The sequence below is a fragment of the Fringilla coelebs genome (genome assembly GCF_963513975.1).
Source record: "Fringilla coelebs genome assembly, chromosome: 2".
In the NCBI taxonomy this organism is placed as follows: Eukaryota; Metazoa; Chordata; class Aves; order Passeriformes; family Fringillidae; genus Fringilla; species Fringilla coelebs.
Genome location: NC_140029.1, coordinates 101,379,360 through 101,398,028, shown reverse-complemented (window position 1 = coordinate 101,398,028; position 18,669 = coordinate 101,379,360). Strand labels below are relative to the sequence as shown.

Below are 18,669 nucleotides of genomic sequence, written 5' to 3'. Positions count from 1 at the left end.
AGTCCACCTTATTTCTCCAGTTGTGCCCTGCTTAGCTCTCCAAGTACTCTTCCAATCCAGGGCTCACTTCACAGAGGCAACTGTTCTTTTTGTTCCAGAGATATTTCTGTGTCTGTCCTGGAGCCACTGCCATCCCTGTGAATGGCCCTTTCTCTGCCTGCTGCCCACAGAGAATTCTTTGTTAGTAGCAAAGTGTCTCAGCTTGAAAGAACTCCCTTGGATCTCAGGGAAAAAAAAGCATTTAACAATCTGTGGGTCTGTGTTTGTTTGGGTACAAATGGAAGGACTGTGTGAAATCAAAGTAAAAATTCAGAATTTAGCCAGAGGATGTGATGGTCACTCCACTGTTCCATTCTTAGTCCAGCCCCACAGAAATCCTTCTGGATCCTGCTCAAGAGCCTCAGAGTTCATTTCCAAGCGGAAATCCTTGTCTTGTAGAGCATGTCCCAGTGCTCAGATCCTGGAGACAGCAACCCACTGGTGGAAATCTCTATTTGGCAATGGTGTGGAATTGCCAGTGGAGCCCCTCCCAAGGTTGAGTTCACAGTGTTCCTCAGATTAATAATCCCTGTTCACCATCCACAATACCCACTTACCCTTTGCAGTCATGGTTTAGAATGCAGTTTTATGAGGATTATTTGCTAAATGTAATAAACTTCAGCTTTCTGACAGGTGGACTCTGAGCTGCTGGGGTGACAGTAGACCCTTCCCTGCCCTTTCAGCAAGTTTTGGGTGCTGGAATTGGATTTTCTGATGGGTGCATGATAGGAGGATTTCAGGGCATTCAGTGGAGGCGTAACCCTCCTCCCAGTTCCACGCAATAACAAAGCAGGGGATCCCTGCATCCTCCTCAGTGTAATCTGGGATGAATACATGGCCAAGGGTCTTCGTGTGGAGATCGAACACCGTTCAGCCCTTTGTGAGGGTAATGCCCCTGCGCTGCCATTGACATCGCACACAGGGTGGCTCCTGGTTGCTGAGATGGAACAGGCTCCCCTTGATCTCTCCCTACACCTGCCTTTTACTAACTCCCCATTTACTCTCCCTCTAACTTCTCTCGCTGGTGCTCTGCCCTCGGGCCAAAGCCATTAACTGCCCAGCCCCTCTCTGCTCTAACCACTTCCCTACCCCCCTGTTGTTTTTTAAGGGAAGCCCCCTGCACTTGCCCCTCACCCCACATCCCTAGCCTTTTGTGGCCCATTCAGTGACTCGCTTGACCCCTCCAGGACCTTACAGCCCTTTGGTCAGCATGTGTGTGCCCAGCAGACCGCGAGATGAAGTGGCAGCTCTGTTGTCCTTTCGGACAGTTGTTGGTGACATTTCACAGTCCCCTGACCTGAGGCGACACCATAAATATCGGTGTTTGGGGAAGGGCTGGGTGAGCGCACGCATCCGCAGAGTGCACCAGTTGCTACTGCAGGCACAATTGATTCCGGGGACTTTGTGTTTGGCTCAGAGGAAGGCAGGCAGGGTCACCAGCTCGCTGGTGACAGAAATCCCCTTGTTTTAGAGGGAGCTTTTATTATGTCAGTATTTAAGTGAAATAGCCAGTATTAAAAGGTGCAGCTTTCTGGTAATGTCGTAACCTGCCATGGAGCATAGCCAACATCAACCTTCCTTCTACAAACGGTTCTGCTCCAGAATCTGTTGCTGAAATGCAGGGAGGCACTGATTCATGTGTCCAGAATCATGGAGATTGTTCAAGGGCTGGAGCCCCTCTGCTCTGGAGACAGGCTGGGAGAGCTGGGGTTGTTCACCTTGGAGAACAGAAGGCTCCAGGGAGACAGTGGAGCACCTGCCAGTGCCTAAAGATAGCTGAAGAGGGACTCTGGATAAGTGCATGGAGTCACAGGACAAGTCAGGGCCCCCCACTGAGAGAGGGTAGGATTAGACAGGATATTGGGAAGAAATTCTTCCCTGTGAGGGTGATGAGGCCCTGGCACAGGTTGCCCAGAGCAGCTGTGGCTGCACCATCACTGGGAATGTTCCAGGCCAGGTTGGATAGGTCTGGGAGCAACCAGGTCTTGTTGAACGTGTCTCTGCCCATGGCAGGGGAGTGGAATGAGGTGGGCTTTAAGGTCTGTTCAGCCCAGACAATCTTGTGATTCTGTGATTCAGAGCTAGGGACAGCACTGCTGCTGCTCAGGGATTTGCCCTGCAGGTAAATGACCCTTCTTCCAGCATGAGAAAATGTTCCCTTTTCACAGCCTTGTACTAGGAAGAGTTGTCATAGCTGTGGTAACTTTTCAGTAAATTAAAGTTACACTAGACAGAGCACAGAAGAAGATGCTGCAAGAACTGATTTAGGTTGGAGCTTACAAAATGCAAAATCACAATATTGTGAGCACTTGCGTATGTATACACACCTGAGAAACTAGGCACAGGAAGAAGTGTAGAAGCAAGGTTCCGTTGGTGTGTAGCAGTTCAGCTGCCATTTTTCTAGGATCTCAAAATTAATTTCCAAGTGCTTTTCCAAGGTGTGTTTGGTGTGGGTATGGGTGTGTGTCCCTGTAGCAAGGGGTTGTCTGAACTGTCATCTGCTGATGTGTGGAAGGGTTGTTTCTGTACAGTTGTGTGGCAGTACACTACTCTGCTGCTGCACATAGGTGGGTAGGGGCTTGTATTTCCTACCCTTGCCTAAAAATGGAGCAGTTCCTTCCTTCAGAGATTGACCCATGCCAGTTTGTGGTACTTCCCCTCTCTCTATCCCCACTGCAGAAACCAACACCAGCCCTCCTGCCAAACCTGAACAGGCTCCATATGTCCCCCATTCTCCCCAGTGCTGTCCTCATCCCTGACTGCCCTGCTTTCTATTTCCCATCTTCAGGAATCATCCCCTCTGCTCCCTGCTCCTAGAGCCAGCACACAGGCTGACCAGGCTGTTTCTGCATTGGAAATGCCTCCTGCAGTACATCCGCAGGGGGATCACATGATCACAAAATGGTTTGGGTTGTAAGGGACATTAAACGTCTTGTCATTCCTCCCCACTGCCGTGGGCAGGGACACCTTCCATTAATTTAGATTTCTCCAACCCCATCCAACCTGGCCTTGAACATTTCCAGACATGGGGCATTCACAGCTTCTCTGGGCAGCCTGTGCCAGGGCCTCACCACCCTCACATGGAAGAATTTCTTCCTAATAGCCCATCTAACCCTGCCTCTGTCAATGGGAAGCCACTCCCCATTGTCCTGTCACTCCTTGCCCTTGTCCAAAAGTCCTCTTCAGCAATCTTGGAGTCTCTCATCTCTAATTAGATGTGAAAGAGAGAGAGAGGAAGAAATAAACATACATTTGTGAAAACATTTTAGCTGAAGCTGCAATAAACTTGTCTGCTGAACTCGATTTGATAGTAAATTTAGCCTAGTGCATTTGTTCATAATGTTGTGCACTCGTCTCCTCAGTCCAATGTAATTGCAGATCTTGTGAGTAGGGTGAGTGATGGGTAAACAGATTATGGAGCCAGCATTGCAAGGGATGGGCTTTGGACATCAGAAAGCAAAAGTGCTTATGGTATTCTCTGGAAAAATCAGCTTCTAATTAATTGGGTTTTTCTAACCCAATTAATTTCTTATTAACTACTGTTTAGTATATCTTGGAGTGTTTTCTGTTGCATCCCAGATTAAAAGGGTCCATTCTTCCAGAGGGAGAGTAAAGGATATCCTTAGAGAGCAGGCTCTCAGGTCCCCAGCAGCCACTTCCAGAGAGGAGAGAGCTTTGGTTTTAACACATCCGGAGAAAGTAACATTGAGGTATTGCTGCAGTCAGCAGTCACCACAGTAAAAAAGAGCTCAGGGCAGAACTCCTCCCTCTCTACAACTCCCTCAAAGGAGGGTGGAGTCCGGTGGGGGGGTCAGGCTCTTCCCCCAGGTAACAGGCAACAGGATTAGAGGAAACTGCCTGGAGTTGTGCCAGGGGAGGTTTAATTTGGATATGGGGAAAATTTCTTCCCCAAAAGGGTTGTTCAGGCTTGGCACAGGCTGCCCTGGGCAGTGGTGGAGTCCCCATCCATGGAGGGATTTAAAAGCCTTGTGGGTGTGGCACTTGGGGACATAGGTTAGTGCTGAGGGAGTGGTTGGACTTGATGGTCTGGTGAGGCTTTTCCAACCCAGAAAATTGCACTAAGCTATTCTGTGACTGTATGACAAGCTCTGTAAACCACACTGTGCAGAGTAAGGCTCTGCACAGCCTGTGTGGCTTCGTTCCATTTTTCCTTTAGAGTGGCTGGGACAAGGTTTAGTTTACAAGCCGGTCAGAGCATACAAATGCAGCCACTGTGGTGCAGCTGTCCCCAGGAATGCAAGTCCCAGTGGCTGGTTGAGCCCTTTTTGGTGAGTCACAGGCGTGGTAGCTGTCCTGGGTGGTCTGTTGTGGAGGTTTGCCGCCCTGACCAGCTGTCATGCCAGAGTGCCTGACATCCTCTCTCCCTCTCCATGCTCATATTTACAAGGGAGTTGGATAAATTCCGTATTGATTCCTTCTGTTGCACTGTAAATTTTGCAAAAGATGATTAAATAGTGCAATAGCATCTGTGAGCGCCGAGGCTCAATATGTTCTGGGCCGGCATATCGATCCTTCGTCTGACCGCAGCCAGTTCCACTCCCTACCATGCCAGACCAGTAATTAAAATCCTATGAAACTGGGATTTAGAAACCAATCATATCCCAGCATCAAGGCATCCAGCATCCCACTGTGGTGAGAGCAATAAGAGTCCAAAGTGCCAGCACATTTCTGTCTGTGTTGAAGCACTTAGGAATAGTTTTCCCTTAGGACAAGGGAGTAAACAGATCCCTCTTGAAATGTTTCCGGGGACAAACTTGACAGTGACAACATGTTTGGCATGATCTTAAGAGCTCTGCACACATGAGTATATGGAGAAAGGGTGATGGATATATAGGAAGAGTATGATTTTGTAGTTTCCTCTCTCTTACCTTACAAAACAAGCGTCAGGAGTCAGGTGTATTGTTCTCACACGCAGTTGTCAAGTAGGCATACACCAAATTACACTCAGCTCCAATAAAGCAAGAGTGAAAGGTGCACACATTTGAGACATTCATTCATTCTTGCCCTATTTCTTCTATTGCAACTTTCCCATTTGCCATAGAACCAGAGAACAGTTTTGGATTGGAAGTGACCTTCAGGCTCATCTTGTTACAAACCCTCACCATGAATGGGACACCTCTCAATAGATCAGGTTGCTCCAAGTCCTGTCCAGCCTGGCCTTGATCTTTATCACTTATGGAAACTCACTGTCTCAGGCTGACTTCCAGCTTCTAATAAGGCTCAAATGTCCTAGCTTTCATTCCTAAAGAAGGGGCTTCTTTTAAGTCCCTTTTTACCTGTGGGTTTTTTACATTTAATTTGCCAGAGCAAACACTTCATCTTCATCTACCCTGGGTTTGAAAGGATGATGGTGTGGTTTCTCCCTTTAGGAGAAGGTCCTAACTCCTCTTATGATAAGAACTTCAGTAAATATCATGGGTTTCTTCAGTCTTTATATCCATGCTTCTGACAGTTACCTGCTGGTGGGCTGCTGCTTTCTTTTGAGCAAGATCCATGTTTTCCCCTTGTGGTACAAAGCTCCTTGGCCATGGATTCTTTGCTGGATTTTCTGGTGAGGAAGTTTGGCATGAACATGTGTCCCATTGCAGTGTGGTACTTAGGAGCTGAGGTTTGGAGAAAGCCTTTTGCTTTGTCCAAGGCTGAATTACGGCTTGCATCTTGTCTTGGAAACTTTCTGACTGCCAGAGCTCTTAGTCTCTGGTTTCCACTAGTTTAACAATTTATTGGTGTTGTGCTCTTTATCCTTGCAGTCCCTGGGCTAGTTTTCTGTGTGTTGCAGTGCCCTTCAGTGTCTCAGAGGGGTGACCTTCATGCTGTATTTTCCCTGTTTGGTCAAGGCATTTCATTCTGTACTAATCCTGTGTCACTGGCTCATACGATTGCCTTTCTTGCCTTTATTTTATTTCCAGTCTTCAACAGCTAACCTCACCTCTCCACCAGTGGGGCTCAGTCCTTTCCTGCAGTCCAGTTTACATGCTGCTTCGACCAGTCTCCTCCTTTGCCTCTGTTCCAGCTTATGCCTCCTAGTCCTGAGTCTGTTGTGTCTCTCCAAGTACATAAAGATTTGTGTTCAGTCTGGTTCACAAGGTTTGGGACCACTGGTTAAGCTGCTCCTCCAAGAGGACCTCTCCTTGCTGGTTGCTACCTGCCCTTGTCAGCATCTGACATTCATCTCAGAGCTCTGGGTGTCTGCTTTTCCATGTAAACTCTACTCCAGAAACATCTAATTCTTAGTTAAGTCTAAATCCTTCCTTCACAGAATCACATATTGATTTGGATTGGAAGGAACCTTAAACTCATCCAGTTCCAACCTCCTGCTATGGGCAGGAACACCTTCCACTAGAACAGGTTGCTCTAAGACCCATCCAATCTGGCTGGACAAATTTAGGTTAGAAAGACTTCTTGTGTTTTGAGAGTGAGGCCACTGGACCAAAGGAGCACAGATCTTGTTCCCTAGAGCTCTGTGAGGGCTGCTGTCAGCCCAGGGCTGTGCAATAGGCAGCACTTGATGTGGTGGAACTGGAGCTGGTGCAGGTGCGATGTGTGTGCCCAGGTGAACACTAAGACCAAGGGGATCTTGGCTTGTGTCACCAATAAGTGTGGCCAGCAGGACCAGGACAGTGACTGATCCCTGTAGTGGGCACTGGTGGGGTCACACCTCAGATCTTGGGGTCGGTTTTGTGCCCCTCATGGGAAAAAATGGAGGTTCAAGTGGGACCTTCTCAGTCTCTACTACTACTCAAAAGGAGGTTGTAGCCAGGTTCTCCCAGGCAACAAGTTACAGGACAGGAAGAAACGGCCTCAGGTTGCACCAGTAGAAGTTTTTGTTGAATATTAGAGGAAATTTCTTACCTGAAAGTGTTGTCCAGCCCTGACACAGGCTGCCCAGGATGTCCCCCAGTGGCACTTGGAGACATCCTGCTCTAAGGTGATGGCCATTCAGTGTGTCCCCTTCCAGCACCCTCAGCAGCAACCACCATGGCTTTGGTACTTCCAGGATCCTCTTTCTGGGATTTAGTTCCCTTCAACAGAAAAAAAGAGTTTATTTCCTGCTCACTTCTGGGATATTGGATCCAGCAGAGTCTGCTGCAGGGAGAGGGATGCTCCCAAAGTCCCCTCAGTGTGCTGGAGCACAGGATGGGTCCAAGGCAGGGACCCAGGCAGAATGGGTGCTCACAGAACCTGGTTAAAGATCTTGAGGTACTCCTGAGTGCAGTGCCATGAGGAGCAGAGAGAAGTGTCCTCAAGGTTCATGCTTGCTTTCTGTACGCGTACTGTACCTGTACTGCCCAGGAACCAAGTGTGCCCAGACCCTCCACTCAGGACAAACTCAGTGCTGGGGTTCTATATTGGAGAGAACAGCTTTATACTGGAGAAAATGGCTTTATACTGGAGAGAATGGCTTTGTACTCATTCAATGGCTTTATACTGGGGAGAATGACATCCGTGTTCATAGCAGGAGGGTTGGAAATAAATGGTCTTTATGGTCCATTTGGACTCAAACCAGTCACCAATTCTGTGATTCTATTAATGGTTTTTTAGTGGGGAAAATGACTTCCAACTTCTCCCCAGTTTTATAATGGGGAGAGTGGCTTTATGCAGTGACTGTCTTATGTAGGTGGGGATTTGTATCTTCTGTGAGATAACAAGTGATAGGACCAGAGGAAATGGCCTCAAGTTGTGCCAGGGGAGGTTTACGTTGGATATGGGGAAAATTCCTTCCCTTGAAGGGTTGTCCAGCCCTGGCACAGGCTGCCCAAAGCAGTGGTGGAGTCCCCATGCCTGAAAGGGATGGCCATGTAGTTGTGGCACTTCGGGACATGGGTTAGTGGTAGCCCTGGCTGTGCCGGGGGAATGGTTGGACTCAATGGTTTCAGAGGACTTTTCATACCTGAAATGTTCTGTGATTCTGTCCTTGTTGAATGGCTTTGTAGTGGGAGAATGGCTTTCCCTGACTTTTGTGACTGAAGCAGTGCAGTTTTCTGTGCCAGAGACTTGTGCAAGCCCTCAGTTTCCACCTCCACCATATTGTACCTTCTGGACACCAAAGAAGGAAGATAGGAGACATTGAACATTTTGGCATTTTGTCTTTCTGTAACAGAGATCACCAGAGACCACTGCTGCTGCCCAGCTTATTTGCAGGCAGGACCTCTGGAGTGGCATCAGACAGGGACTGTGTCATGCCAGTTCTCTGTCCCCACACCCACTGCGGGGAACAGCTCAGAACCCAGACACTCAGGCAGAGGCTGCCTGTGGGTATGCCCAGGAGCAGGAGGTTTCACACCCTCTGGCTGGGCTGTGAAACAAGTTCCTTAAGAGTCTTTTCCTTGTCCCAGTACTCAGGGCTTTCTCAAGCTGTGGTCTGTCCACTCTTCGGAGCAATGTCATTCTCTGGTTGTCCGTATGAGGCTCCAATGCCACTGTGTGCCCTGTCCTGTCTGTTAGAAGTGTGAACCTTGTTCTGGCTGCAGCAGGCTCAGATCTGCTAGTCTTCTGCCCTGACAGGATGGACTGACAAGAGCAGGGTCTTGGGGCTGCCGAGGACACAGGGAGCATCACTGGGATGTTTCTCCAGATTCTGTCTGTGCCCTTTGGCATTCTCCTTTTCCTCCTGCCATCTCTCCCTCCTCTTGCCATCCCCATCCCTGCCCTGACAGCAGTGGGGGACCTAAGTACCAGTATCTGCTGCGTCGCCAGCTCTATTGACAGTTATCCAGAATCTGAAGGAATTCAAGACAAATTGTTAAGAGGATGGAGTTAATAAAATTTGAAAAATTGAGGCCTGTCACTCCACTAAACTTTTTTCGATCCCACTGACAGAAACATATTTCCCCAATGAGTGACCTTCTGCAGCTGCTGCAGCGCCACAATGCTGGGCGGGTGCAGGGAGAGAACCCCCACGCTATTTATCAAACATTATCAGCCGGGGCCTTCTAATATGAGCATGGAGGGTGGGAGGAGGCCACAGGCTCATACAGCCTGAGGTGCTGCCCAGGTGTCCATCTCCAGCTACAGACAGCGAGTGGGAGGTGACAAATTGCCTTCTATTAAGTCGTGGAAGGTTGACGTCCCCTTGGATACTGCTGCAGCCTGTGGCACAGGGTGGGAGAGGGCAGGAGAGGAGGTGGGGATGTGGAGTGGGGTCAGCCAGGGCACCGACAGACCAGTGGCCACTTTTACCTTCTATTAGCAAGCCAAGTGATACTGTTATTTATGGCAGCATAATATTTTATTGCTGTCGGTACTCGAGGTTGGAATCGACCAGTTATAGGAGTCGGGTTCTATCAATTATTGCAGCAATTAGTCAAGTCGTCAAAGCCATTAACAGGGGGATTAGGCCAATATTGGAGAGCCATTATTGATAGATCCAGGGCAAAGCCAAACAAACCCTCCATCAGAAATGAAAGCACGCCTAGCCTCGAGTATGTCATCATTTGGAGAAGTCAGGAACGTGCCCCACTGGTCACTGCACAGACCCAGGTGGGTTTTGGTGGGGGGTGGAATCATGGGAGCGCTGTCTCTTTAATGTATATAGAGCAGCCAGCCCTGGCAGTGTGTAATCTCACCTGTTTCAATCATGGCCTTTATTTGTGAAGACAAGGCTTGCCATAGAAATTAGTCCATGTCATATGTTTATGGAGCACATTTTTCATTCTGTAAGCAAATATAGTTCCTTGATGCCAATGCCTAGGAATGGCTAATCTCTGCAGCTCCGCTCCCACAGACTCCCCTTACTTCATTCATCTGTTCTGATTGCTGCTTGCCCTTACTGAGCACTCCTGGTGCTTTATGCTGTCTCATGGCACAGAAGCAGCTTGGTCTGCCTCTGTCAAGGTACTTGTCTCACTCCCATGTTTTCAGCAGGGTCACAGAATGATTCAGGCTGGAAGGGACACCAGTCATCGGACCAACTCCCCTGCTCAGGCAGGAGCACATTGCACAGAATTGCAGTGGAAGGATTGGAATAGAAGACATCCCGGACCTGCTGAGCGCAGTTATGGGGTCTTCCTCCACCAGATTGCTTTCCAAGGCTTGATAACTAGTGGGAGGGTCAGTTCCAGCACCAGTTTGGGGAGTCTGGGACCAATTTGAAGGTTCGTTCTCATAAACTCTTGCAGTTAGGAGCTGCTGTGGGGTCATGGAGTGCACCAGTGTTAGTGACAAGTCTCTGCCTTAGAGACAGCTCCTGAGATACTGAGAGTCAGAGACGAATCGCGAGACCTTGTTTGCCCCTCTGGCTATTGCCATTACCCCTGTCTCCTGATATCACCGTTTCCCTCTCTATACTTCCCATCGCTGCAACTGGACCAGTTTGACATGCAATGATCTTCTGCAATCCAGTGTATCTAGGAGAGAGAGCTCTCTCCATGTGTGTGTGTTTCTGTGGGGTGACCATCCAACTCAGTCTAAGCTCAGTCTTTGGGATTTGTTGGTTTTGGGGGTTTTTTAATTATACTGCGAGGAAGGGTGTGATTTTCCCCCAGAAGTGCTCCTGGGGCTCAGTGGAGCAGCTAGCACAGGCAGCGTATCCAGTTGAAGTTGTAATGGTCCCATGTGGCTCCCACAGGACTGAGAGTGGGTGCTTTTGTGAGACTGTATTTCCTTCTGGTGACCATGTGCTCTCATCCCCACACAGCAGCTCTTCACTGACAAGCCAGCTGTTAGCAGTGACAATCCCTTTTCTTCCTCCCTGGAGATCCATGCTTGTAACTGGTTGTACATTCTGTCTTTCTGACCCAGACACCCTCCAGAACAAAGGTTAGGAGGGGACACAGAGAGGATGTGCTTCCTGTTCTTTCTGTCCCAAGACTGAGCTCTGAGCTCCTGATCTTACTCATTTCTTGTGCTGTCAGGTGCCAACCCCCTGCAGAAGAATGAAATGGGACACACCCCCCTGGATTACGCCCGTGAAGGGGAGGTCATGAACCTTCTGAAAGCATCAGAGGCAAAGGTGAGCCTGAGATTCTGGCCAGTTTGGGTTTCCTTTCCCACTACAAGAACAACTATAAAGATGTTGTGTGGATGTGGTGCATGGGGACATGGGTTAGTGGTGGCCTTGGCAGTGCTGGGTGAGCAGCTGGACTCGATGATCTGAAAGCTCTTTTCCAACCCAAATCATTCTATGATTCTGTGATTTTAGGGTGTGAGCGATGGAAGGCCACCTTAGCACCCCTACACCTCCATCCTTTTCCAAAAGAAGTCTGTAAAAATTAAGAACATGATGCATAAGGAAAAACATCTGCTTCTGTAGTATTTTAACTGTGGCTGTGCCCACCTCTTCCAAGTTACCATTTCTCGCTCAGGAGTGACCTGCCCAGAACCAGTAATGCTGCTCTGTAACCCCTGGATGCAGTAAAATCCAGAGCCTGTTTTTACTGTAGTTTCTGAAACTGTCTGTCAAACAAGCAGGGCTGAGAATCAGAGTCCAGCTATGGCCTGGGATCCAGGTGTTCTTGTGCACCAACCCAAGGTAAAAGGCACCCATTTCCATGGTGGGATCTCATCCCTTCAGCCTCCATGTCCCATTTGCTTTAAAGAAGGAAAAGAAACACATTTTCCATCATGGTTCCAATAAAAATGCCAGGAATCGGTACATTTGTGGAGCTGTGGGTTATTAGATAATGAGGGATCTGCAGCTAGATCTCAGGGATTTAAAATTCCTGGGCAGAGGCCTTATTTAATGAATTATCAATGGGTAGGAGAGGCCATCACAGAAGTGGCAAGTGATGCCTCATCCCTGGAAATTTTCAAGGCTAGATTGGATGGTGTTTGGAGCAACCTGGTCTAGTGGAAGATGCCTCTGGCCATGGGATGGGTTGGAACTGTGTGAGCTTTAAGATCACTTCCAACCCAAACCCTTCTGTCATGCCTGTGAGCATCATCTCTCCCAGCAGCACAGATCAGCTAGGGCAGGGGACTCCCAGATAAGGGGCATTCCCTTGTCACCAGACCACAAGAGCAGGAGCTCAGGCACAAGGGGACCAGGTTGTTCCAGGCTGCAAAGTTCCTCAGACATTGTGTACATCAGTGTTTTTTCTATGGGTTTGAAATTTAAACTTGCAGCTATAAACCTGAGGCTAAGAACTTACCACAAGTGGAGGATGAAGGTAATTAAAACTGTGTCAATTACTGCACTTAGGAGGTATTGCCATGAAATAAACCCACCAGTGTCAACTGCTGCATTGCCTGTGCTCACCTCTTAAAGTCATCGCTCAGGCAGGAGTTCAAAACCACATTCCCCAGTGCTAAATAAACCTCTGTCCTTAGTAGGGACAGAGTGATCTTTCCTCTGGGGCTCTCTATACTCCTTCCTGGCAAAGGAAATGCTGCCATGGCTGTCCTCTGTGGTCCTGATGGCTGCTTTTGTAGCCAGTAGCACTATGTGGTCACTGTAGCAGCTCTGAGAGCAGGTTTTCATAAAATCATGAAGGAAGAAACCTTAAAGCTCATCTCTTGCCGCTCCACTGCCATGGGCAGGGATACCTTCCACTAGACCAGGTTGCTCCAAGCCCCATCCAACCTGGCCTTGAACACTTCCAGGCATGATACAGCTATAGCTTCTATAGGCAATCTGTGTCAGGGCCTCAACATCCTCACAGGGAAGAATTTCTTCCCAATATCCCATCTAATCCTGTCCTCTGTCTTCCAGGGGGAAGCCATTCCCCCTTGTCCTATCCCTCCACATCTTATTAAGTCACTCTCCAACTCTCTTGGGGCCCTTTAGGCCCTGGCAGAGGCTCTAAAGTCTCCCTGGAGCCTGCCCTTCTCTGGGTATACACTCCTAGCTCTCAGCCTGTCTCCAGAGCAGAGGTGATCCAGCCCTTGGAGTACCTCCATGTTCATCAGCTTCATTGTCCATTATCCCTCCAGCATCCCTCCCACGCATTTATGAGAAAACACTCCAATGGAAGAGGTCCATGAGCACAGCATCAGCAGAACCAAACCTTGGTATAAAACCTGCAAAGAGTGACAGTGTCTTTCACCTTATAGGAAAAAGAATTTGAAATACTAAAGGAAAACAGGATATAAAGTGATCAAGCCCAGATGATGTCAGGGACATGAGCTAAGCTGTGATAGCTTTGTGGAGGTTTGGAGATGGCCCTTCTATAGGAAGGGCCAAAAAAATCTTGAGGTAATTCTTGTGGGTTTAAGAAAGCTTCAAATGAGCTTTTACTGCTCCAAATTCCACATAGAAGGTTATGGCCAGATTAGCCAACAGCCAGCTTTCAAATAACCAAAAGAGACATTTTTCTAATGAAATGTGCTTAAACCAGCAACCTGAGGATGTTCAGGATGGAAAAAGAAGCATGTGAGTCACAGCTGGAGGCTTGTTTTCTTGGAAAGGCCTGTCAAAGGTGATGGCTGGGATTAAGTGGACACCAGCTTCTGGTCAGGAGGTCTCACACTGCTGCTTCCAGAGCAGAAAAGGCAGCTGTATGCTCTTCCTAGCTGAAATATTCCTTAAAAATCCTTCATCAGAAACTCACAAAGACAGGAGGTCACCAGATGGGTCTGATAGGGTGCAGAGAGGAGCTGAATGGCAAAGACAGACTTGCAAAAGCCAAGCTCAGTCCAGGCGCTGCTATCCCTCCAGTGACAGAGGACAGAACCAGTTTCAAGTGCTTTCCTTCCCTTTTAGTCATAGATACAGAAGTGCTTATTTTAATTTCTTCAGACTGTGTAGCACTGGGAACCAAGTCAAGAGTCCTCAACATCAGGCAAGTGTGGTCTAAGCGCAGGAAAAGCGCACACACAGAGTTCTGGTTTGTTTTTTTTTTTAAGAATAAAGGAAATCAAAATAAATTAAAAATACATATGAAAACTCCTTGTTATTCTGTCACAAGGATATGTAAATAAAATCTATGGGATATGTCCATCCCGTAATAGTTCTGCCTATTCATTCTCTAGCAGTGATTAAAATGAGCTATAAATTCTCAAAGACTCTCAGTGGAATGTGGCTGCTGGGGAGGATGAAACCCCGGGAGCACCAGTTTCCCCCCAGCTGAATATTCATCACAGGCTGGCTTGGCAGTCTGCTGGTTTATATACAAGTACAATCATCTTCCTCAGGAACAGCTCCAGAGATATATTTCCTTTCTCTCCTTCAACTATTACTTAAGCATAAAAACCAAGGCAAGTTTCAAACTGTTCAGGGCAGGTTTCCTTATTGGTGCTGGGCTCAAGAGAGCATTTACCCAGTAGATAATTCTACCCCTCCTGCTCTTAAAGAGTTCAGTTATTTTATTCTCCACTTTTCTTCCTTAAAACAACATGCTGGCAGTCCAGAAGCCCCCTGTGTCCTGGGCTGATCCCACAGCATGGGCAGCAGGTGAGGTGGGGATTTTGCCCCTCTGCTTCACTCAGGTGAGACCCCACCTATAGAGTTGCCTTTAACTGTGGGGCTCCCAACATCAGAAGGACGTGGAGCTGCTGGAGCAGATCCAGAGGAGGCCACGGAGATGCTCTGAGAGCTGGAGCCCCTCTGCTCTGGAGACAGGCTGGGAGAGCTGGGAGTATTCAGCCTGGAGAAGAGAAGGTTCCAGGGAGACTTTAGAGTCCCTGTCAGTGCCTAAAGGGGCTGCAAGAGAGCTGGAGAGGGACTTTGGACAGGGACCTGGGGGCACAGGACAAGAGGGAATGGTTTCACACTGACAGAGGGGAGAGTTAAATGGGATATTGGGAAGAAATTCTTCCCTGTGAGGGTGGTGAGGCTCTTGACACAGATTGTGCAAAGAAGCTGTGGCTACCCCATGCATGGAAGTGTTCAAGGCCAGGTTGGATGGGCCTTGGAGCAATCAGATCTAGTGGAGGGTATCCCTACCCATGGCAAAGGGGTTGGAATGGGATGGTCTATAAGGTTTCTTAAGATCACCCTTCTGTGACTCCATGAGTGCCATGCCCACCCCAGGGACAGGCAGACAGCTGTTATCACCTGCCAAAGCACAGACTGAGTCCTTCTCTTTTTAATAATTAAGATTTATGATGCTTTTGGCCTTGCATCAGGAGAACTACTTAACCCGGTGAGTGCAGAAGTCTGGTTGCCTCCAACATAAGAGCAGAGCAGCGCTCCCTGCATTGCTCTCCAAGCAGGTAGCACCATTGTGCTCCACTTAAGTTCTGATCCTGAGCCAGACAAAGGTCATCAGAACAATGGAAGATCAGCTGCTGGAGGGTGAGGACACAATCCCCACCAACACCATTGCACACCACAAAGCGAGAAGGTGGGAACAGCTGGATGTGTATGGAGAGGGGAGCAGATGAGAGAGGAGTGGAAATTTGTGTCTTATGTAAAATCCAGGATTAGTGGGGCTTTTTCTTGGAGTTTCTGTCACCAATGGATCTAAAATACGTTTTTCTTGGTGGGTTTTCTTGTCCCAATGTCCCCTGTGCAGTGTAAGCTGAGGCAGCTGCTCAAGATGCTCCAGGCCAGCTGCATGACCCAGCTAGGAGCTGTGTTAGCACTTCTGGCCCACTGAGTCACTGGCATGAGTGCAGGGCTCTCCAGAACAGATCCTGAGCAGAAAACGGTACTTGTGCAGAGGACTTGTACTGTGTCAGTTTTCCAAGGAGGGAGGGAGAGGGCATTGCAGAGGATGGGCATCCCTTCCTTCTCTTCCTGCACATCTTACCCACTCTCCATAAACCCATGGGAATTGTTGGGTGTCCTAACATCACTGATCACATTCCTGCATCTTCCAAAAGGCCAGAGAGGAGGGAGAGAGAGAAAAGATTTGTCAGACACAGACATATGGTGAGGTCGAACCCAGTGCCGGGGGGATCAGCACAGGCAGGATGTCTGTCCCAGAGCTGCTCCACTGGGATCTGCAGGGAAGTTATTGCTCTGTGTGAGGATCAGGGCTCATGGCATCTCTATTACACGTGAGACTGATAGCACCAGCCAAAATTGGATTGTTTGCTATTTATTATTTTTTAACTTCTGTCAGAATCGCTGCTAGCCCAGGAGATGTCAGCAGCCTGGCTGGGGGTTATCCACTCCTGCTCCAGCAGCTGGACCCTGCTGCAGCTTTGGCACCTGCCTTCTGGCTTTGGTGGAGGGTGTTTCCCCTTAGTGAGGTGGGTTCAATGACAGGGACTGTTCTGTGGGTGCAGTTACTCACTCGGCAAACCCCACGGGCTCTTTGTGTTCTGTCTTCATCTGAGTCTGGCCTTGGGGGATGAATCTTCCCAAAGCAATAGTCTCAGCTGGGAATGTCTGAGCTCAGCTTGTGGAAGAAAGAGTGCTCAGCAGCCTTTCTAAAGATCTTAGAATCACAGGTTTTGGGTTGGAAGGGACTTTACAGCTCCCTAATTTCACCCCCCTGCTGTGGGCAGGGACACCTTCCACTAGACCAAGTTGATCCAAGCCCCACCCAACCTTTCCTTGGACACTGCCTGGGATGGGGCAGCCACGGCTGCTCTGGGCAATCTGTCCTAGAGCCTTACCACCCTCGCAGGGAAGAATTTCTTCCCAATATCCCATCTAATCCTCAATGGAAAGCAGTTCCCCCTTCTCCTGTCGCTCCATGCCCTCGTCCACAGTCCCTCTCCAGCTCTCTTGCATGTAGGGCACAGTGATACTCTGCCATCCCTGCAGGATCTGGTTGCAGTCTTTGAACAGGAAATGGTTGGAAGGTAGGAAGACAAATCTAGGTAGAACAGTCATGACTTTATTTTCCAAAATAAACAGCACCAAATGATTAAGAGCTGTTGAGCAATGCCATTGTTCCCTCTGTCACCAGTACAGAGGTAGCAGAGGGTCTGGTTTCCCATCAGCAGAGTAGGATCCCTATTCCCAGTCGCCCCTGTGAGCTTCCGTCCATGACAGATTCAGAAATTTCCTCTTGCTGGGCCTGGTGCATCCAGACCAAACTGCATCTGCCCTGGGGATGCTCTGGCTCCATGTCAGAGAGATCCCCATACAGGGCTCTGACATCTGTGTAGTGACCCACTGCTCTGTAAAGTCTCTGATCCCTGTGTTTTCTTCCCTCCACAGTTCCAGGAGGAGCAGCGCAGGAGGGAGGTGGAGGAACGGCGGAGATTCCCACTGGAACAACGGCTAAAGGAGCACATAATTGGTCAGGAGAATGCCATAGCCACAGTGGGGGCAGGTAGGACCCTTCACATGCTGCCAACTCTGCCCTCCCACACCTGCTCCACAGGGAAGACAAGCTGTTGCCTCAAGCCTTGATCTGAGGCTGCCTCTGGGCAGCCTGGTAAGGTTGCTGGGGAATTCACAGTGGATGGCCCATCCATGGAAGTGTTTAAAGCCGGGTTGGATGGGACTTGGAGCAGCATGGTCTAGTGGAAGGTGTCCTCTGCTCATGGCAGAGGGTCGGAATGAGATGAGCTTGAAGCTCCCTCCAAACACAAACCATTTTGTGATTCCATGTAATCAAGGCTCCAGCAATCTGGGCTGGGTTTGATTTGCCAGTCCAAAACCTCTGGATCCTGTCAATAATTCCTGACCCATACGTGCATCCCAGTTAATGCCTGAAAATGGGACAGCAAAATAAGAGCCTGTTGAGGCCAGGGCAGAATCACAAGGAACATGCTGTCAGAAACACAAACCCATTGCCTTTAGTTAACAAAGAGGAGCCCAGTGTGGGCTGGGAGCTGAGAAGGAGCCAGGAAGGAGCTGGGAAGGAGTCTACACTCCTACAAAAACAACAGCCACCCTGTATGTTCAGAGAACGGCTGCGCCTGGGGGCAGCAGCCCGGCTAATTGGGGAGCTGTGATTAATGGGCAGTGCCTGTTCCTGACACAGGTGGCGTTTCTGCGCATTAACGTCCTTGCCTTTATGGAGGTTTTTCTTATTGAATTATAGGGAATGTGCTTGATACCCCTACAGCCTCAGGATATTGGACCAAAAGGTAGTGGGAGACTCTCTGTCCCCTCCTCCCCCCCCCTTTCCCTTCTGTCCAGTTTTTCTTTTCATTTTCTTTTCTTTTTGTTTTCTGTCCAGAAGGATGAATTTTAAGACAGGACTTTCTCTCTCAAGCACTTCCTCTCTATCTTTGCTATTTATTTTGTGCCCAGCTGGTTTTCCTGCTGCTTTGTGGACCCTGCATCCCTCCACTCTGCCCTCACCACTGCCATTTGCTGGTGAGCAGACCTGCCACACACCACATCTTCAGATCCACCAAGCCTGCCTGATATGTTTAATTTATAACTGGTGCCTTAATTGCATAATTGGATTTAATCCGTCACTCGGTGCATGATCCAAACAGTCTCCAGAGGGGCTTAGCCAGAATACAAAGGGAACGTGTGATCTGGGGTTAGAAGCACAAGGTCCGGAGCGATGGGGATAGAATGGAGTCACAGAATTATAGAATAATTTAGAAAAACCCTCTAAGATCACCAAGTCCAGCTGTTATCCCAGCAACCCCCTGCAAGGGGATGCACCGGGAACGCTGGTGGAGAGCTCATTGCAGCCACAGCCCCAACGGCATGGCATCACTGCCACAGAGGGAAAATCCTTCCCCACTGCCTCCATAGGATATATCCAAGCCCTGCAGCACTCTTTTCTGATATGTGCAGCAGGACAGGACTGGAAGAAGGTGGATGATGGTTAACTGATGGTAACTGGGCATCTCCCAGCGTACAAGGTT

The 18,669-nt window shown here is 48.9% G+C and overlaps 1 protein-coding gene across 2 annotated transcripts in view; it reads left to right on the top strand.

Annotated features, from left to right (window-relative positions):
- CLPB (ClpB family mitochondrial disaggregase) overlaps nucleotides 1–18,669 on the top strand; it is a 73,448-nt gene that overhangs the window by 34,415 nt on the left and 20,364 nt on the right. Inside the window, exons 6-9 of one of the 2 annotated variants that reach the window (XM_084227006.1) lie at nucleotides 10,914–11,011; nucleotides 17,054–17,168; nucleotides 17,886–17,931; nucleotides 18,024–18,163. In XM_084227006.1, the coding sequence (XP_084083132.1) occupies nucleotides 10,914–11,011; nucleotides 17,054–17,168; nucleotides 17,886–17,931; nucleotides 18,024–18,163 (399 nt within the window). The remainder of the gene's footprint in view (nucleotides 1–10,913; nucleotides 11,012–17,053; nucleotides 17,169–17,885; nucleotides 17,932–18,023; nucleotides 18,164–18,669) is intronic. The other variant, XM_084227007.1, reaches the window with a different exon arrangement.